At 33.4% G+C, this 22,923-nt stretch overlaps 1 protein-coding gene and 1 pseudogene across 1 annotated transcript; both read right to left on the bottom strand.

Moving 5' to 3' along the window:
* Positions 1 to 6,848: 6,848 nt before the first annotated feature.
* On the bottom strand, positions 6,849 to 8,549 carry LOC133194321 (uncharacterized). Its single transcript, XM_061330300.1, has one exon. It carries the CDS (start codon positions 8,547 to 8,549, stop codon positions 6,849 to 6,851), a length of 1,701 nt encoding a protein of 566 aa, XP_061186284.1.
* Positions 8,550 to 18,644: 10,095 nt separating this feature from the next.
* Positions 18,645 to 20,576, bottom strand: LOC133194320 (uncharacterized; annotated as a pseudogene).
* Positions 20,577 to 22,923: the final 2,347 nt, after the last annotated feature.

Raw genomic sequence — 22,923 nt, 5'->3', positions numbered from 1 at the left:
TTGTTTGTGTTATTTATACTTAAATTTGGCTATGATCAATAAAGAAAAAAATATCATTAGTACTGTTTTAAAAGCATTACATAATAATGGTAATAAAAATTTCATTGAAACACTATTTTAACTGTCTATTTTTACGTAAAAACGTTGTACCCGATCACATTTTTTAAAACACTTTTTTTTTTTTACAATGAACTGATATATGACACAAAAGGTAAATATATATAAAAAAAATGTCTTTAGGATACTAGTACTTGGAATTGATTAACAAAGTTTTATCAAAAGGGTTTCAATCCATTAGTGGATTTTAAGGGCAGAAGTAATGAAATTATACTTTTTGGATGATAGTATTCGAAATTCACCAGCATTGCTAGATGCCAGATATTTGAGAAAGACCACTCTGTTATTATATAGTAGACAATAATTCAATTTCATATCAGTTATCCATGAAAACAAAAAGAGTTGAATTGTTTTCTTTGGAAACCTTTCCTGGAAATGCTCCGTTTATTAAGTTATATTGGCAGTACTTCCATCCGAGATGTATCATGTTTTCCATTGCTTAGAGCTGGCATACAACCTGAAAACAAGAATGAAATCAAAGGCAATATTTGAAGTTAATATTAGGAATGTCAATTAATATTCAACTATTCAAATATTTTTCAATAACAATCAAGTTATTTTTGCAGTATTTGATTAACCGCTTAATTCTTGGGAACCTTTACTCTGGGTCCACACAGTCAAAGAAAATTAAATGAATAGCATTCATAGTCGCAATTTTTACGAAAAATCGTCTTACTCAAAATGTCGCCGAAATCAAGTGTTTGACAATTTTTGAAGCATGATGAAGATAATAAAAAATTCGCACTACCGTTTTGCAGAACAAAGAAGCAATATGTTGTACATGTACATTGTACCATTTCAAAAACAAACAACCAAATTGCAGTTATTGTTTACTGGATTTGTATGATTTATCACTGTTTATTATCTTCATATCTTACATCTCGTTATTTATTCTTGGAAAGAAAAAGATCAGAAAGTTCCTAGTGAATTCATTTGAAAAATATTTGATTAAATATTTATCATACTTCATCTGCGAGTACAACCTGCTCGTATTCAAAATGTACAACCGTCTTTCTTTAAAGATGGTAGACAATATCTTTTTTTGAAAAAAAAAAACAAAACAAAACAAAACAAGAACTCTATAAAAATTTTATTATTTCTGAAAAGACTTGTGTAAAAATAATGTTTGTTCCTATCTTAATATTTTTTGTATTTATTTTAATGTCAATAGAGAGACCTGCATGTCGTCTTAACTGTGATAATGGGTCTTTACATCGTGGTCTATCCAGGTACAATAATCACTGGGAAATCACGCATTGAAACCTCTGTCACAATGTTACAAATATGCACAAAGTTTTTTTTCCCCATACAGCAATTTTAACTGACTAAATGATATATTTTATTTGCAAAAACATTTTGACAGATTAAATTTCTATTAAACATGCCTTAGAAAGCTCATTCCCATCAACAAAAATTATTATTATGCTACTAAATAAATAAGCACCACCGTGAATTTGTTTTGTGATAAAATAGAATGAAAAAAAATCATAAATAATAATTTTTGAGTCTTTTCTTTTGATTTCTGTGAAATTTAAGTGCAAGATCAAACGTTATCGCACATAAGCGTTCATTTACGCATCTTGTATACCAACAGAAAGTATATCAATTCAAACACGAAGAACAATCATGATTGCCAATTGCAAATTGTAATGTCGAATATGTACGCTTTTCATGATTGTTTTAATGATTTAACGCAATAACTCATTGAACTGTTACACAGAATTTTAAAGCACTTTCTGAAACAATCGTTCGACAGCCATCTATAAGTCAAATGACAAATCAAGAGATATAGGAATGATTCAAGCTGGACAAACGACCAAACAAGTAGCTCAATTATTCAGAGTTCACAACTGCACCATTGGGAGACCATGGCAGAGGACTGTGGCAACCCTTTGCTTAGTGCAAGACAGACCACTAGAAGGACGTCCAAACGTACTTCAATATCCCAGGACGTTCTGTTTGGACAAGGGATCTGCAAAATAAAGTCCAAAAGGCTACATTTATCACTGTGTCTGATCAAACGATCAGAAATCGTCTTTACGCCGTATATGTACTTTCACGTCGACCAGCTGTACGTGTACCCCTCAAACAGACGAATTCTAGTCAATTCGACACCTGGTACAGTGTAAAAATTAGCACCTGGTTAATTCGGCACCACGTAAAGTGATTTCGGCCTGGTCAATTCGGTACCTAGTCAATTCGGTACCTGGTGCACTCGGCATCTAGTCAATTCTTGGCACCCGTTTTTGAATAGTTAAGAATATAATAAATACTATAATTTTTTGAAGATGTTTTAGATAATTATCTTCATCAAACAGTTTTCTTTCATTCCTAAATGGTTGCTATTTGAACAAAAATGCGATCAATGTTTCTATTCGAAAAAGGAACGGCTGCTAGCTGAAATAAATATATTGGATACACTTGAAACAAGTTATAAAACTGTCAAAATGCGACCTAATTCGATTAAGTCTCCGATTAATCCTTGTGCAAGGAATAAGTAATTTAAGTGATTTCCATAAATGATGCTAAATGTTTTTTTGCGGAATAATCTTCTAAAAATTAGAAAAAGTAAACATTTCCCAAGAGTGTACGCACTGTCAAGTCAGTATACTCCAGGTTTTCCAATCTAACTAAAATCAGATCTTTGTTACGCTCCGAAATTCTGATGGACGACCATCAGAATTTTGGAGCGTAACAAAGATCTGATTTTAATCAAATTGTAAGTTTTCATTATTCTTCTAAGCATTTACAGATTAGACTGTGTTTATTTCGGTATGTGAAGATGTGTAAGTCTATAATATACGTAAATCTATATAACAATATTTTAAAAGTGTATTTTGAAAGAGATTTCTAGACGAAACCAGATCTTCTTAAGTTACGGTTGCTATCAGAGTTGGTATATAAGCAACGGTTATAAACTAAAAATAATGCATCGGTCGCTATTTGAAAAATAATTTGTTTTCCATAAGGAAAAAGAAATTCAACAAAATCGTGCTACCTAAATTAGATTCATTAAATCACAAACAGCATGTGAAACACATCTAGCATACTATATGAAGGAAATGAAAATTAATTTTTTATTGAAATGAAAGAACTTTTACCATCAGTACTTCAAAACCTTTTCAAAGCATAAAGATTCTTTTGGGATTTTTGTAGCCTACATGTTTACTTAGACTTAAATAATATATAGAAAAGATGACGTATAACCTTTGTTTTTTTTTTCTCGAAGCGCAGTAGTGCATACGCTCTAGCTAAAGAAAATACAACCACAGGCAATATTCAAAACATCAGATCTTGAATGGAGAGGTGTCTGACCCCCCCCCAAACTTTTGGATTTTCATAGTTATACACTGTCAGGTAAGAGGAGACAAACCCCCCTCCCTTGTCTCTGCCACAGAAGAAAGGTTTTTCAGATAGAGAATTTTTAAACTTTTGCTTATCAATTTCCTTAGGTTGAATTGTATATCTCATTTTTTTTTAATTTTTGAGTGTTCTTGGAACCCCCACCCCTCCCTCTTTTGGGGAAAAAACTGCAGCCCCAAACGCTAAAACGGTTGTCTAATATTCTATCTAGTAAGTAACATAAGTAAAGTATATATCATACATTTAAAGGAAAGAACATTACAAATATGAATAGACATATGTAATCTTTTCCGAAATAAAAAGGGGGGCGGGGCGGTGTAATTGTGATCAATTCCACTTTCGTTCTAATTTTCAATACATGTATATTATTTGGACATTAGGAGTGTTTGACCATACTGTACATCAAAAATTGAATTTAAAAAAAAATCAATAAAATGTACAGCAATAGACTCCTCTTAAAAGGAATGGGAAGGCCGGGAGAGAGCAGCACCCCCCCCCCCCCAACCACCACCACCCCACCCCCCTTTTTTTACGTGCTCTATGAATATATTTGGAGCAGGACCGTTTTAAAGAAACATGATCAAGTTTGAACTTACAATGCGCATATTATTGGTTTAATTATAAATGTCTTACGGCAAAACCTTACCCATTTCTCCCTTACTACTAGTACTTCAATTTAGATATTTTACTGCTATTTTGAATTGTTCATGAAAGGAAAGCTGCTTAAAGATAATTCACTAAAACAAATATTACAGATATTTAAATTAATCCAAACTTATTTTCAAATTTCGTGCACGGAAATGACAACGTAACGGTAAATCAGTATTAATAGGTGTAGAGTAGTAAATTTATAGTCCATAATTGAAAAAAGTAAGATCTTTAACGTCAATTGAATTTAATTCAATATTAAGGAAAAAAATGTTAAATCGTTCAAATGAGGATCTAATTACAGCATATATACATGTATACACATAGCTCCGAGTAAATTTCCGTTTTCGTGATATTCTCCGAGCGTTTTTGATTCAGGTCTAAAAGCTGTACATGGCAAAAACATTCTTAGTCTTAATACTGAAAATATGTTTTTGTCTTTAATTTTGTTATGTTTGTATGAAATGTTATAAACGTACAAAATAAATTTGTGTGCATGTTACGGAAATGACTGTTACGGAGACGAAAAAGTTTCCATTGATTTTTATTTATTTATTTATTTATTTTTAATGATTTGTTTGTACAGCATCATGCTTTATATTTTTACTTGATATATCTATATGAAAAGAAATTGATATAACGACTCCAGTACAATAAAAATTCTTTTCAAAGCAGCAGGCTTGTTAGGAATCTACATGAGGTCGTGTAATTCAGGTTGTAAATGTGATGCAACGCACGTGTTAAATCACCATCGATATTTTATTCCTGAATGTTGAACATTGTAATAAAATAAAACTCTTTTACGCCAACTAATTGCTGCAGTGGTAATTTTAAAAAAAACAAATAAGTACATTTTAAGTTTATGAAGTAAAATATACTATGATTTTTGGTATGGCACGGATTTGGTATTTAATTTAAATATTTTTACAGTTCTAAATTTTCAACAATATAAAATTTGTAATTCTCTTCTAAGGATTTATACTAATGTTTATTAACGTTGTCCCAAAGTTCAAAAGATTTTTTCAATGGAAATGCATTCCCAGATTATATAGTAAGGAGAGTTTTGTTTTGTTTTGTTTTGTTTTGTTTTTTTTTTTGTTGTTGTTGATTTTTTTGAGTGAGACAATTTTGTTGGTATGGTGTCTGTAAATAAATTGTGAATTATGGGCTATTTCAAAAAGGACATTTGCTAAAATTATCTATTTGAAAAACAATATTATGTCTTCCCTTGTCAAAAATTCGTTGCCTAATATTTCAATTTTTCGCTTTATGCATTTCAACACGCTGGCATAAAAAAAATACAATTTTGAAGCTTTTTCAAATCTTAGTTATATACATTTTTTGGTAAAGCAAAGGACAACGGGTAATTCTAAAAATAAACTTCCATTAAATTTTCTTCTATTTTCCACTAAAAAATGTTTCAAAATTCAGGATCTGTGTTTATTCAAATGCACATTATTTAATACAAAACAATCAAATATAAAGATAACAACTAGAATTATAAAATTTTCTACTTAAGATAATTATTACACGCTTCTTTCTGTAGCTTCAACTTTTCTATACCCGCAAAAATTTAGCGAGACTGAGAGAGATTACAGTATATATTTATGCACTGATAATTCAATGTTGTACGTTTCAGTACAAATGATAGAATTATTCGAAATTTTCTTTAAAGAAAAGGCCTTAAACTTACAGTATACCTAATTGAGTTTTCCACACATGAACTTTAACTCATTAGATCTATACTTTACAAAGAGCATTTTTCTGAAGAAGAAAATAGAAACACCTTTTTTCCCAGTAAGAGCAATCAACCAATTAATCACACGAAAAATACTTCCAAAACACTCACAAAAATTACATGGTTACCGAATTAACACAAATAGGTGCCGAATTCACCAAATTCTGATGCCGAATTCACCAGATTTCGATGCCGAATTCACCAGGTGCCGAATTCACTGAGTGCCGAATTCACTTTTTCGTTAGGTACCGAATTCACCAGGTGCCGAAATCACTTGTACCCAAACAGACACCTTAAAGTCCATTTGGATTGGAGTATAGCTATCTTACGTTGGAATTTATGTCAGTGGTCTAGGGTCTGTTTTTCTGCCGAATCCTGATTCAATGTTAAATTGAATAATGGACGATTCCGTATATACAGAGGTGGAGGAGAGCGATTTGCAAACGTAAGTTTACGAGAGATAACACGATCCATATGCTGTAGGTTTGGGCTGGTGTGACATATCATTGGTGCACTCATCTAGGCAATATCAGTGGAAATGTGAGAACTCAAGGATATCTTGATGAGATTCTCAGACCTACTATTTTTTACGTTTCTGAGAAACATTTGACACAATGCTGCACTTCAAGATGAGAATGCAGTGTAGTTTTTTTTCTATTTATAGACGGACGATCTAAATGTAGCTACACAGACCATATTTCCTATTATAGAGATTAAATAAGTTAGTTCGTTTCATTTGTCTACTCTTTGTGTCCCAGTGATAAAACACCGTAGCATGTGTTACATCTGTTGGAAGTTTTTACAAATATAACCTCTCACTCGGCCATATTTTGACTGAAAAAAAGTTATTACAAGATCCTGTCTGATAGTCCATGTGTTTGTGTGAGTGTACATAATTAAAATGTATCATCATCTTATTACAATAACCTGTCAGAGACTCGTGTGCGTACATGCACATGTATATGCATTGTATTATCTTATTTCATTTACCTGTTTGATTATCCTGCCTCTCTATATATCTCAATTTAACCACTGTGTTGTGCCATAAACCAACCCATAAAAGGTGAGTTTCGTCATCATAAGTAAGGCCCCGTGGTCCATCTATCCTTGTTTCTTCTTCCAGTATCAGGGTCAAGAAGTTACCGTCTTTGTCAATCATTTGTACTGTGTAGGTGATAGCATCGCATACCAAGATATTTGACAGCGCGTCTGTACAGACCCCACGTGGGGATAAACCTGTTCCTGATGGGGGTCCTGTATAGCAGTTCCGATATCTTCCTCGATGCTCTGTCACCACTACAGCACCACGGCTCCAGTCAGACACAATAAGATCTCCATTGCAATTTTCTGTAATGAAGAAAGGATGTCTATACAGTCCCTGCCCTGTGTTGTTTTGTTGTATTGTCTGTATACATTGCCCTTTGTCGTTATACCGCGTTACCTTGCCGGTATCTGTATCAGTTTTCCACATCCCGACCAGTAGATCTCCATTGGACCGAGAGCTATAGACACAGCGGGGTTTCCATGGTTTTGTTTTCTTTATCAGTGTAGACTTTGTTTCATTATCTTTATATAGTCTATTAATGTTATCATCCCTATCGATATAAATAAGATCACCGTTAATGGTCACTGTGTGTACTCCCCATCCACTAACTATATCTGTCAGCTGATGCAGAACATAATTTTTTCTGTTTATTAAAACGGCATTGTCATCACTTAAAGGTAATTTACCTTCTATATTTGTCAAGATGAGATTGTCACCATCATTGATCCAAAACTTACCAGATGTGACACTGGAAATGTGTCTTACCTGACGTACACCGGTCACTTTAACGGATCTGTAAATCACGACTGTTTTCATCAGTTTCAGCAGGTATTCGTTTCTTACTTGTCTTTTTCCTGCCTCTATGATTTGAATATCACTTAGTAAATTGATAACTTCCTGTTTGTTTAGTTCCTCGGTCAGGGAAAGCAGGAGGTTTTGTGAAAGACTAGGAGTTTCCTTTATCTTGGTTACACGGGGTCTTTTGATGAAAAAAAGGAATTTTACCGGTGTGTTTGCTGAGAATTCAGTTCTGTGTTCATAGTTCTCTATGCTGACAAGATATATGTTCATTTTCCTCTTCTGTTGTTGTATTCTTTGCATCATATATCTTGTATATCTGATTTTAACATCGCACATCACAGTGTCAATCAAGTTCTTTAATCTATTAGCTTTTATAAACAACTCTGATTGTCGTTTGGAGATTTCTGTGAGACAAGTTTCTATGTCAGTTTTGATTACTGGCAGGAGAAAGCAGCTGTTATAAAGAGTTTCACTTCTGATGTGGCAAATGTTTCCTTTCTGTTGTAGTCGGTTTGTTTTATAGGCTGTTCTCAATCCATGTAATAAGTGTTGTTTATGTTCTTTACATCGGAAACAAACAGGAAGTTTACATAAGTTACAGAACATTTCATAAATTTTGTCTGGATGTCTCACACAGATCTCTTGCTTTGTGATGGATTCACATATCTCACGATAGATGACAACATCATGGTGTTTCGTGTCTAGATCAATAACATGTCTCTCTTTACACTGTAGACACAGGTCATGTTTACACATGTTACAGTAGAACTCTGTGTCCCCCTGACATTGTGAACACTGTCGTGCTTTATACTGGGAACTGATTCCTAGTTTATCCATGATGTGAACGGTTTACGACGTAAGGAGAACAATCTGTTGAAATTGAAGAAAAAAAGTATCTTTTTTAAATTCTTGGTACATATATATCAGAATAGGTTAATTATAGAAAATATAGTTGGATTTCCTCATTCTTAATTACATGTAATACTGATATGTAGTTAATTTTAAAGTTAAAATCGTTGTTACAAATTGTTTATCACTGAAAGTTTAATGTGTTTGGTAGAAAGATAAGAAAAATAATCAGGGTTTGTAATTCTCCGAAAGATATTGCTGCACTCAGCCCGTAAAATATCGAATACAATTTGTCAGGGGTCCAAACTCAACGGTTAAATTCCGGACCCCTGGTTTTGTGAGGATGTACAACAACTGGTTTTAATTTGTTTCTACTGCAAGAGACCAGGCCACATAGCAAGGTTATGTCATTCAACCCAATTATCTAACAAGTCATCTAAAGCTAAGAATACCAGTGCAGAATTATTAGTCTGAACAAGTCGAGCATTTTGAACAAAAATTACGAATCCCTTAATAAAGAAAAAAGAAGTAAAAAATAGATTGTTAAAATTCAAGAGTTAGTAAATGGTAATATTAATTCTTTCGTAAAAGAATAGCCTTCTGTGTGTATCAAAAATAATGAGTCGGTACTCGACAGCCCTGAGTTTGTAGGAAAAGCTATAAAAGAATAACTTGGCAGCAAATATATCTCTGAATTTCAAGAAAGGCCATATGTTGTCAAACTATTGACAATGTCTGAAGTGAGAGAAGGAAACAAAGACGAGTATCGAATCACAGACATATAAATTAATATTTTCAAAAGGAAAAAAGAATCGAGGGTGTTAAGAAAGCGGAAAAACTATATGCTAAAAGCATTATTTTATATTTTGATGTATATTGATGTATTATTCTTTTATTCTATATGCAGTTATAATTATGAAATATGTGTTGGTTAATTTATTTTTACAATTTTCTTGAATTAATTATTTTCCCGCTTAAACCCCATTGAGCAATTGATGCAGACACATGACTGATGACCATACGCAGACAGGTTTTTTAATTCCCTTGGGGTGATAGTCAGTATTGTTCACTGCTGTTGTTCTAACAGGTTGTGTTTAGAATTTATAGATTTGGGATTTTTAGATTTTCAGTCATGATTTATTTGTTGATTTTTTTTTAATTGTAATTTATGTATTTATTAATTTATTTATTTACTTTTTAGCGCACGTGAGCTCAAGTGAGTTTTTCTGATCACCTGTTGTCCGTCGTCCGTCCACCCGTCTGTCTAGCTGTCTGTCTGTCTATCCGTCTGTATCTATCTATATCTATCTATCTATAAAATGTTTTATTTTTATTTTCATTTCATATTTTAACCTCCTTTCCTGGTCCAAGAGAAATGATAGAGAAAGAAAGGGGGAAGACAGGGTCGTCAGGGACTTAGTCAGGGGACATCAGGGAGTTGAAAGGGACATCAGGGAATGTCAGGGGACATCAGGGGGTAAACATTGACAACAGGGGCAAAGACAGGGGATGTCAGGGAGTAGACAGGGTATGTCAGGGACAACGACAGGAATTAATAGGATTGATTGATTGATTGATTGTATGTTCTTTTACGTCAAATTCGAGAATTTTTCACTCATACAGAGACGTCACCATATACCTATATATTAGCGATGATCAATGGAGCAGAAAGAAAATATGTAGATATGCGTTGTACGTCTTCAGGATGAATGCATATGACATCTAGAGTGATTCGCTGCTTTAAATTCCTTATCTCGAACTATGTCCCAAATCATTAATTGCAGCACGAAGATTTTTAAGCTATTTTCGTAAAAAAAAAAATAAAAACTTTTGCTTAGGCAACTATTAACACCCGCCCTTCGTGAAGTTGGGGCTTGGCTTTGCAATAAAATTTCCTCAAATTTTCTGCAAATAACAGTTTAGAAATTGAGTACATCCGAAAAGATCTCCAATTGTCAATCTTTAAATACCGTTCACGGTAGCTCAGTCGGTAGAGCGCTCGCTCCGCGATCGGGAGGTCGTAAGTTCGAATCTCGGCCGCGACTGTTCCTTCGCCATGCGCTCGGCACTTTGAAGTGAAAGTTGAGGGTCCTTCGGATGAGACCTTAAAAACCGAGGCCCCGTATCACGGCAGGCGTTGGCACGATAAAGATCCCTCACTGCTCAATGGCCCTGAGTGCCGAGTAAAGGTCAAAATTTGAAGCCCTTCACCGGTATATGGTGACGTCTCTATATGAGTGAAAAATTCTCGAATGGGACGTAAAACAACATACAATCAATCAATCAATCTTTAAATCATAAATCGAATTTATTTAAAATTTTGATTTTGATTGTCTTAATTTTTGTGCTTTATTTGTTCTTTTGTTTTTTAATTTAGGCTGTATTTATTATATGTAGCTTTCTGTTTCTTAGTTTGAATACCTACTTTAGTTTTTTTTAATTAGTTGATTTTAAGGGGGCCGACTGGGGTTTTCATTGCGCAATGCTTCGCGCAGCATAGTAAAATAAAGCATATTTACTCTTTGAAAGCAACTATTTTTACATAATTTATATAAAAAAAAAACAAATTTAAGAAATCTTAGGTTTAAAAATCTAATTACGTTTTTAAATAACTGATTTTTAAAACGATTTTTTAAATTATGGGTAGATAGACGTCGTAATAGTGTGTTTTTGACGTTATGAATAACCGTAGTTCTTTAAGAGGGGTCATTAATTATGGCATAAAATAAAAAGTATAAAATATATGCTCTTGAAATTTTAAACATAGGAAATTGAAAATCTAATAATTATTTTTTTTATTTTTTATGTAAATCTGTGGTATCTGTCATGTTTTGTTGTACTCCATAAAAACAGGAAAATATCATGGATTTTGACATTTTGAGATGCTCTCTCTGAAAACCAGACGGTAGAATTTTGTGTATCTTGCACAAAATGTACAATATAATATTACCCATCAAATAATATAATTTGAGCAAAAAGTCTATCGTAGCATTTGTATAATTTGATCCGAAGTGCGAAAAAATGATTTTTCCTATATAATCCTTTAGTAATGTACCTGTATTTTGGAGTGGTACCTAAAAAATAACCAGACGGTAGATTTTCACTAAGCTTTGCAAGTGTACTGAAGTCAAGGTACATATGGTATAAAATTAAAGAGTTTCTCTATAGTAGTTTTCACACAATAAAACCCCAGTCGGCTCCCTTAAAATTAAAATGCATTTTTAATTATTAATTGTTTGGTTGTTATACGTTTAATTCTTTCTCAGAACCATCTGTTTAATCTGCTGATAAAATACGGTATGCCTTTGTGTTGGTGAATGCATTGTTATTCTCTAAACATACTTGTAAAACATACAATTGCCTATACATACTGATATCGGCATTGTTTGAATTGATTGATTTATTTATTAATTTTGTTTATAATTAACATCTCTTGTTTATTTTTAATTTAGAGGTACTCATAAGATATATACTTTGAAAGAGTTTCAATTCCCATTTAGTATTTCGTTTTTTGATATAGATTGTCTGGAGTCCTCAAACTGTTTAAATCTTCCAGTTAGACATTGAATTAGAAATCTCTTAGAAGGGGGTGGGCATACCAGGGCTAGGAAGCTTTTCCATATCAGACATCTTAAGCTCCTTCTCGACCTCTTCAGTCTCTTCAACGCTGGCTGGAGCCATAAAGGGGAGATCTAATGCGGCCAGGATATCATTATCAAAGAGAAGGTATAGCAACGGGTCGTCATCACAGAGATCAAAATTGACAAATTTAGCTATTCTAGTTATGCTTTGTAAGGGGAAAGTTCAAAGACGACGTTTATTGTGATAAATGAATAGATAACGTTTTGTGCAATATTAAAAAAGCATGTTTTGAAAAGATCTTATTTTGTGTGCGAAAATTAATTTTTATTTAATACGTGTCTTGTTTAAACGCCTTTCATTTTATTTCGGTTGTGTCTAAATATCACGAGCCTAGCGTAGTTATGAATATTCATGAGGTATTGATAACGAGAAAAAATATCTCGGTCAGCTCAAACAGATCCGGTATCCGCAATAAATTAAAGAAGAATGAAAACAAACTTTATTATCATTTTTAATAGTTTAATCAACGTTTAAATTGTTGTTTTATATACAAATAAGAAGCAATTCATTATTTTATATCCAAGTTTTTTCCCATACGAATATAATAATGTAAGAAATGACTTTGACATTTTCGCGCGGTTTCTAATCAAAACAAAACCATGCCGGCTGTCAGAAAGTTTAAGAACTACCAAGAAATACAAGCATTTCTTGAAGATTTAGAAAAAACAACAACAACAAGATTTATCACACAGAGAATCAGCAATAAACGACACTTTGAACTAGAAGGAGATGGTAAGGAGAAGTATTAACCGATTATAACTACCTACATGTATACAATATAATATTACGTAACGATAGATCTGTGTGTGTGTGTAAGATTATTAACATTATATTTCGAAGTATGCTGTTCTTTTCCAAAAACAGGTACAATTTAATTGAAAACAACAGGTGTAAACTAAATTATTTTGCCAAAAGAAAACGATTGAGTGAGAATGCAGAAAACGATGGAATTATTACAAAGAGGTATGCATGACATGCATTGAAAAAATATATAATAGGCTAAAAGGCTACCGATATAAAAAAAAAATCCACAAAAAACTTTTACACAGATATAAAACAAGTGAGCAAGGCTATTGACCTGGAACTTTTGAGTACTACAGGACAGGTAAGATTCCAGTACCCTAGGCTATTGATACGAACTACTGAGTACTACATGACAGGTAAGAGTCCAGTACCCTAGGCTATTGATACGGTCTACTGAGTACTACATGACAGGTAAGACACCAGGAACCCTAGACTATTGATACGGTCTACTGAGTACTACATGACAGGTAATAGACCAGTACCCTAGGCTATTGATACGGTCTACTGAGTACTACATGACAGGTAAGAAACCTGTCATGTAGTACTCAGTAGACCGTATCAATAGCCTAGGGTACCGGACTCTTACCTGTCATGTAGTACTCAGTAGACCGGATAAATAGCCTAGGGTACTGGACTCTTACCTGTCATGTAGTACTCAGTAGACCATATCAATAGCCTAGGGTACAGGAGGGTCACTGTTATGTAGTTCCCAGATGACCTTATCAAAATCCTAGGGTGCAGGTGTGTTATTTTTGTATATGATAGAGTGTTTCAAAAGCCTAGGGTACAGGTGTGTCACATATATTGTATTCAGTAGAACATACCAATACAGTAGCTTGGCATATCAGGAAAATGGATGCTGGACTTAATGTTATCAGATTAGATCAGATGACTTTCTGAAATATGTTTCATATTTGCTTCCTGTTTGTTTTATTTTAATACTGTTAATTTCAGAATTATTTATTAAATATAGTTATAATTTATCTAGTGTTGTTTTGTTTAGAAAATTGATATCTATCTTCCCATCATTTACAATCTAATTTCATTTTTTTTACTTATTATCATTCACATTTTTTTTTCTTTTCTTCAGTGCCCTTGTTATTTATTTATTTATTTATTTATTTATTTATTTATAAATATATTTTTTAGAATTTATTTATATTATTTGTTTAATGTACAACTGCACATGAAAACCAAGCAATAGCTTTCAATAATTCTTTTGATGTGAAAAAAAAAAAAAATTAAATTCAGTTATTATCGGCAAAGATAAATAAGGTTAAATCAGTGTGGAAGACATTAAAAAGAAAAAAACTGATATGTTGCTATCGATCGTTATTCTTTTTGACGATGATACTAAACATTCCGGAAATAAAGTATTGCATCGGATTCCTTTTAATCGTTAGAGGCATCTCATAAATATTCATAATTACGCTAGGCTCTTGATATTTCAGCCGGTTTTGTTTACGTTCGTAGTAAAAGGAAGTGACCCAGTTCTTAGGGGGTCAATGAATTCAGGTGCACTAACTAGTTTGTGACCTCTTGATGTAAAAACGATTACCTCAAACAATGTTTTATAGGCCTAAAGGGACACATTTGCAAGTATATATATATATATATATATATATATATATATATATATATATATATATATATATATATATATATATATATATATATAGGAAACTTGATCTTCAAAAAATAGCAAATTATAAGAATGAAAAAAATACTAGTAGACCAATCTTAGAAAAATATTCAATCCCAAATCTGGTTAAATTACTTGTTTATATTTAATCGAGGCAATACATTCCTCTTCACATTAAAAACAATTACCAAGTTAAATAAACAAAATGAAAATAAATTTAATCAAGTTCTTACCTTCTTAAAAAATCAGTGAATTCTGTTGTTTGACTGATTTCCCTAAAAAAAAAAAAAAAAACCCTGCTGTGTGTCTTACAAGCATTCCTTATCTCTGTGTATAACTCAGACAAAATTGCAAATTTTAAATGCTTAGGATATAACGTGGTGTTAAAATTTGAAATACGATATTCCATTGACTACATTTTCCTCTCAATAAGTTTTTTAAAAGTATGTAAACAATTGCAAGAAAAAATAAACGGTTCGGCTAATCCGACTCAGAGCTTACGAAAGATGATACTTTATTGTGACCGAGATGATGCAGGTGTTTTTTAAGCAACAAAGTAGTTTCATTTTTCGTTGTAATTTTAACAATTGCAACATTGAAAAAAAAAACAACCTACAATGACTGCAATCGTTTACCCATGCATAAAACGATCAGCGAAGAACATTAAAATTACTTTACAAGGAAATGTTCGTTAAGTGGCGTTAAACAGATGTGGATACTAAAAATTAAATTGAATCTATGTGTGGAAGAAGGGACGCGTGTTTGTGTGAGTTTGTGCATGTGTGTGTCTGTATGTGTGTGTATGTGATTTTATTACTCATTATTATCATTCACGCATAGTTAAAGAAATGTCTGAAAGGCACAGAAGCGCTTTTAAAACAGTGATTAACACTTTACACAATGACCAGATTTACATAATTAGATATGTCAAAACACTTTTATATCAATGATAAGATTCTCTTTGTAATTTGAAGTAAATAGATACGTTATGATGTTTTTGATTTTGGTAAAATTTCCTGATTGCGATTTAAAAAAAAAAGTTCTTTGAAAGCAGATCTGATTTACTTCATGATCCTTCATTTACAGTCTATTTACCTATAAAATTGGTTAAATAACTTGAATTAATTATTAATTAATTTATCATGTACATGCGTCGCCCGGTCGCCCGCGTGGCGCAGTGGGTAGAGCGTTTGCTCTAGAGTCGCGGGTTCGAATCCCACTGTGGGACGTGTAAACCGGTCCTTCGGATGAGACCGTATAAACCGAGGTCCCGTGTCGCAGTAGGTGCTGGCACGAAAAAGATCCCTCACTGCTCAAGGGCCCTGAGTGCCGAGTAAAGGTCAAAATTTGTAGCTCTCCACCGGCAAGTGGTGGCGTCTCCATTTGAGTGAAAAATTCTCGAGAGGGACGTTAAACAATAAAAGCAAACAAACATGCGTAGCCCGCGTGGCGCAGTGGTAAGATCTCTAGAGTCGAGGAGTAAGGAGATAGCCTTACGTCGCGCGTTCGAATCCCACTGTGGGACGTGGAGACCGGACCTTCAGAAGAGACCGTATAAACCTAGATCTTGTGTCGCAGTAGGTGTTGGCACGAAAAAGGTCCCTCACTGCTCAATTGCCCTGAGTGCAGAGCATAGGTCAAAATTTGCAGCTCTCCGCCGGCAATTGGTGGAGTCTCCTTATGAGTTAAACTCTCGAGAAGAACGTCAAACAACAAAACAAGCAAACAAAAAATCATTTACATGCATTTACATCTATTAGGTTCTATTCAATACTTTCAGTGGAAAGCGGGTTGGTGCAGAAGTCAAATTAAAAAAGAAAATTTTAATACATGCAGTTTACATTAATAGTTTAATAGAAAACATCCTTAAAACGCCAAATGCACCCGTTTAAAATAAAAATGAATATTCTTTAGGGCATTAACTCTCTACTTCCATCCGTTATCTAGGTCGTTTATAGATGTTTTGAGAGACAATTGGTCCCCGGATCTCCTCATATATTTTACCCAGGAACTAAATTATTTTTGAAAGTGATTAATAGTGTCCTGTAATTTAAGAATTTTCCTTTACCCTCTGATGGTCAAACTGGGGTCAAAAACGACATTTTTATTTTATAAAATCCTGGTTCAAGAAATCTTCTTGAAACTCATGCAGTAGCATTTAAACTTTTGCAAGATAAAAGAATTGTCTTGTAGATGTGCAATAAAGTATTAGATTGTCATTTACACTTTCAGGGTAAATTGCTTAAACAATCACGTTTCCAAGTTAAAATTTAGGCTATGATTCTTCATTTATCCTTTACAGGAATAAAACTCTTTTCTGAAACTGCATCTGTTAAAATCAGAATTACTTCATAACAAAGTTTTATTCAGACCCATTATTTCAACACAAAGTTGATGTTACAGGCATTTCAACAATCCCGTTGCCTTATGGTGTCCCAACTAATTCGTTACTAAAGAGCTTGCTCTGAGTACAATTTATTTTTTAAATCAAGGCATGCTACTCTCTGATAAGTTGAGGTTATGGGGATTTTAACAATCTCTTTTATAGGCAACATTTCGTAATTTATTTGGTCGTTATAATGACCTTGTTAGCAAATATAACCTCATTGGGTGGTGTTTTGGCTGACTTGTTTCATGCTAAATGTTAGACCTTTCTTTTTATACTGAATTTGCCACCGGGATTTTCTGTTTTTCTTGATCAATACATAGGGCTCACGGCGAGTGTTACCGTTCAACAGGGGATGCTTACTCCTCCTAGGCACCTGATCCCAAGCCTGGAATTTTCAAAGGTCCGTGTTTATGCCCTCTTGTCAGATTTGTATTGTTTAAGATATTTCGAGTTCGATCATCTTTTACATTCATATAAAATATTGTAACTTCGTAAAATTATACAATTTTTATTGTCAAGTGTTTTTCCCAAAACCTAATTATATTATACATTCTTTGGTAAAACAGAGAATATCATCCTAATTCAGAAAAGACAGTTATATTACATGTTGTCCTTTTTACCCCTTAAACATGTTTACAAAATCAAGATGAAGTTTCTCTCTGTTAGATGCTGTAAGTAAACCACAAACTTCAGAAGTATAATTTACAATACGTCCTATGAAACGATCAAACAAGGGAAGCAATGTTTCATGATTAAATTACATTTTTCTTATATTCTTCTCCAACAAAGTACATTTCCTACCTTGTCAAATAGTTCTGTTTATGTAGAGTATATGTAATACACCCTCTTCATTATAATTACAGCTTATTGTCATTGCGTGTAGCTGAATATATATATAATTTACTAATTACATTAACTATATTATATGTACCCATACATTTGTGTATATGTACATGTATCTAGCTATAGTTAAAAAAATTTAAGCTGTTTAGAATTATCCGCAGAATTAACCACATGCGATGAATTTCCGAATTTCAACACATAATATTCCACATCTGATTTACACCACTTCGCGAATATACATTTGTACAGTACTCCTGAAGTTTCTCCTTCAATACAGTAAATATTTTAGTGCGGAGTAAAGAAAGAGGCTTGGTGGAACATTTACCAGAACCCGTTATGTATCTTTGCTTGTAAGGATTTTAATGAAGTTTAGGAATCCAGTAAGAGTAGTGTAATTCAAATTTATTTTGTTTGTTGGGAACATTAAAGATATCTAAAACGGACATATGATTTTGTAGAATTTCCTCCTTAGAAAGGGAGGTATGGGTGTAAGTTGGATTTCCACCCGTAGAATTAAATCCTAGTTCCTCTAAAATACAATTCAAATAATGAGCCTTACAAACAAAGATTATGTTGTTACCAGCTTTGTCATCTGGAACCTTTACATACTGATCGTGTAATCTATCTAATTCCTTTTTCACTTCTGAATTATTAAACAGCCCTTAATGCGAGATTTCAATATCTATCTCTAATACGCTGGATACAAAAATCTGTCAGATGATTAGATGCAAGTGTGCACTTGTTTTTGTATCAAAATTTATTATTATTTATGATCCGTCAGATAGTCCTTCCTCTCTATGTATCTGTATGCACACAATCTGTTGCTGTCGCATGATCCAACCCAGAGAAGGTGAGTTTTGTGATCATAGCTCAGACACCGCGGTCTGTCTATCCCTTGAGGTCGTGTCAAAATCAGTGATAGGAAATGACCATCCTTATCAATTAAATGTATTGTGTTGGTCTTAGAATCACACAACAAAATGTTTGACAATGTGTCTGTACAGATTCCATGAGGCTGGAGGTCTGATTCTGATTGGGATGCTGTGTAGGAGAAGCGATGTCGTCCTTTGCGATCTGTTACCACTACAGCACCATGACCATTACCATTTATATCAATATCGGTCAGATCAGACACAATAACATCTCCATTGCTGTTCTCTGTAATGTACCTGGGAAGATTATACAGTTCTTTCCCTGAATTGTCATGTATTGTTTGTATGAGTTTTCCTTCATTATTATATCGAATTACCTTGCCTGACCACGAATCAATACTCTACATTCCGACCACAAGATCTCCATTGGAAGCGGAGCAGTAGACACAGAGTAGTATCCTTGGTGTTGATCTCTTTATCAGTGTAGATTTTATTCTGTTTCCTTTAGAAAGTTTGTTAATGTTATAATCCATGTCTATATAAATAAGATCACAGGTCATGTTCACTGTATGTGCTCCATAACTAACCAGTCTTATATCTGTCAGATGATGTAGATCGTTACCTTTTGCGTCTGCCAAGAAAAGATTGTCACCATCACTTATCCAAACTCGATCTGATGTCGCATGGGAAATATGTGTAACACCATTAAAACCTTTTAATGTGACAGATTTTTGTAGCATAGGTTTAGGGATTAGGTTCAGCTGACATTCATTTCCTATTGGTCTTTTTCCTGCCTCTATGATTGGAATTTTACACAGTAACTTAATCACATCCACGATGTTGATTTCTTCAGTCTGAAAGAGCAATGCTTGTTGTGTAAGATAAGGAGTGTCTTTCATCTTTGGGACTTTGGTTTTCTTTAAGAAGAAGAGAAATTTGACTGCTTTGTTTGCTAGCTGTTTAAATCTGTGTTCATAATTTTCAATGATGGCAAGATGTCTCTTCATTTTTCTATTCTTTCGTTGTAATTTTTGCATCACATCACTTGTATATCTGTTTTTAACATCATATATCCCAGCGTCAATGATGCCATTTAGTCTTGCTGAAATATCTGATCGACGGTTGGAGATATCTATGTGAACAGATTTTATATCAGTTTTGATTCTTTCCAGGAGAATACGGCTGTTATAAAGATTCTCTCGTCTGATTTTGTGAACGACTTTTTTGCACGGTTGACGGTATGTTTTATAAGCTTTCCTAATATCCAGCATTTGATGTTTTTCGTGTACTTTACATTGGACACAAATAGGAAAGTTACAAGAGTCACAGAACTTTTCATAAATTCTGTCTTGATGTCTCACACAGGTCTCTTGTTTCGGGATGTAGTCATATTTCTCACGGTAAATCACAACATCATGGTACATAGTATTGAGATCAATAACATGCCTCTCTTTACACTGTAGACACAGATCATGTTTACACGTTTTACAGTAGAATTCCGTGTCCCCCTGACATTGAGAACATTGTCGTACTTTACACCGGGTGCTGAGTGTTCCTTTGTCTATTTCGTAAATTCTGTTTGGATGACTTACACAGGTCTCTTGTTTGGGGAAGTATTTATATTTCTCACGGTAAAACACAGTATAATGGTGTGTGGTATTTGGATCGATAAAATGATTCCCTAAACACCGTCGACACAAGTCATGTTCACACGTATTACAGTAGAATTCTGTGATATTCACACATTGTACTAAGTGAGAACATTGTCGTACTTTATATTGCACAGTGTAGCTCTTTTCACCGTGAAGAGATCTATAGGACATAACGCTATGATATTTGGTATCTAAGTTTTAAACATGTTTCTCTTTACACTGTAGACACAGGTCATGTTTACACGAGTTACAGTGGAATTCTGTGTCCCTCAGACATTGATTACATTGTCGTACTTTACACTGGGTGCTGAATCCTAGAATATTCATAATGTGGGTCGTGCTAAAATTAAAGAAATAAAATATTTAGCTGTATGAGAATGCATCATAAGCTTGAAAATAAACATCTTGTTTATTTAAAAATTATGTCTTTATTTAGAAATTAATACTGATTTTGTGAAAAGTAATGACTTTTCCTAACATATTTTCCTTATAATTATATGAAATATGATTTTTTCGTTTGAGGAACGAATTAGACAGAAATCATTTTCTACTTGTTGTTATTATGAATTACTGTTTTCAATTACAAGGTTTTCATTCGAATACCTGTTTATTATCGCGTGGTTGTTGTGCGCCGGTTTCGTTGGCAAGGCTATATAAGAGGTGAATAGTTGTTTAAATACCAGTTTAGAACGGAACGTAGATCACGTTAAAGATATGAAAAACGAAGAAGTGTCGGGCGTGGCCAGCGCGGACATGTTACAAGTCATTGTATGAAATATGATTACTGTAAGGAGATTATTACGGAAGTTATCGACCTTGTCAGAAACGTAATAAACTTATCAAAATGACCGATGCTTCCCCATGTGGCTGGAGTACTGTTAAAAACTATGTAACTAATCCTTTGGCAGACGATTCAGATGACGAAAAAAGAATGGTTACAGCTGAAAACAAAGCTTTGAGAGAAAAGAAAGAAAAAGAAAAACAAAAAGAGAAACAGAAATCTGAAAGTAGCTCTTTTATGGTCGTGGTGCTGTAGTGGCGAAAGAAGCATTGCTCCTTATTTTCCTTGTCAAGTACGATAGCCTTTTCGTGGACCAACGCCTTATGGTTTCCCAACCATGCCAGCCACAAGATTTCCCATTGGATGTTTCCACTGCGGAAACCCAAACCATCAACGAAAAGACTGTCCAGAGCTCAAATCGAATAAAAAGAGAGGATGAAAGTCCCAAAAGCTCATCTTTTGTGACATATAAGTATTTTAATGAGAAAAACACTATTGATCATTTCAATGAAAGTTATGAGTATAAAGAAGGTGGCAAAGTTTGTGTTAGAGGGAGATTAAAAACAAATATTGAATTTTGGAAATATATAGATGCTTGTCAGTATATTATTGATACAATTCATGATGGTTATAAAATACCGTTTTATTTTTTACCACGGCAGAGTCTTTCCGGAAATAAAAATTCTGCTTTATAGAAGGATGAATTTGTCCAAGGAGCAATTTTAGATTTACTAGATAATGGTTTAATTTCAGAGAAAGATACAGCATTTTTAGTAATTAATCCTCTTTCTGTTGCAGTCAATTTCATTGGCAAGAGAAGGCTTATTTTAGATCTGAGGGAAGTTAACAAACATATATGGAAACAGCAAGTGAAATATGATGATGTAAGAACTGCTCTTTTGTACGCGAATAAAGATAGCTGGTGTTTTAAATTTGATATAACACGCGCATATCATCATATCGATATTTTTCCTGATCACAGGAAGTATTTACGTTTTTCTTGGAAATTTAGTTCGCAGATTCGCTTTTTCTGTTTCAACGTACTACCATTTGGTCTCACTTCAGCGCCTTATATTTTCACTAAACTTACAAGACCTTTAGTCAAGAAATGGCGTAGAGAAGGTAAGACTTTTCTTAGGTATCTAGATGACGTTTTTGGATGTCATGGTGAGTACAATGAAGCATGTAAGATGTCCAGAGAGGTACAGTATGATTTAGTTTGTTCAGGTTGTGTACCTTAGTTAGAAAAATCTATGTGGTTTCCTTCACAAGTTATTGAATATTTTGGAGTTGTTTAAGGAGGTTGGATCCTGCCATCAAAAGTAATGAGAATTTTTTATCAAGTATATTTCTAGAATTTATACACATAGCTTAATTAAAAATCAAAACAAAAATTGGGGGTCAATGCGCTTCTTTTGGCGCTACAGAGCATTTAGTTTGACCTTTTTGCACTGTAAATATGTCTTACACATAAATCAATTTTTTAAAGTTTTTCCTCCAATATTTTTTATTCAGATAAATTATGTGAACAAACACAGTCCTATTTCATCTTGAATAGACACATTAAAATTTGTGACAATGAAATTTTTTTTTCAAATTACTCCGCATGTTTAATTATTTGACCTTTTTGCACTCAAAAAATTTCATTTTTCTGGCATTAGAACTTTAACAAGCAAAAAAAAATCATTTGAAAGTAATGACATTTTACTGAATTTAAGAAGAATGGTTAAAAGTATC

This window comes from Saccostrea echinata, unplaced genomic scaffold (genome assembly GCF_033153115.1).
Source record: "Saccostrea echinata isolate AGI-Se365-2 ecotype Australia unplaced genomic scaffold, CSIRO_AGI_Sech_v1 ptg000029l, whole genome shotgun sequence".
NCBI lineage: Eukaryota > Metazoa > Mollusca > Bivalvia > Ostreida > Ostreidae > Saccostrea > Saccostrea echinata.
Note: the sequence above shows the minus strand (reverse complement) of the source record. Positions and strands in the feature narration are given on the sequence as shown.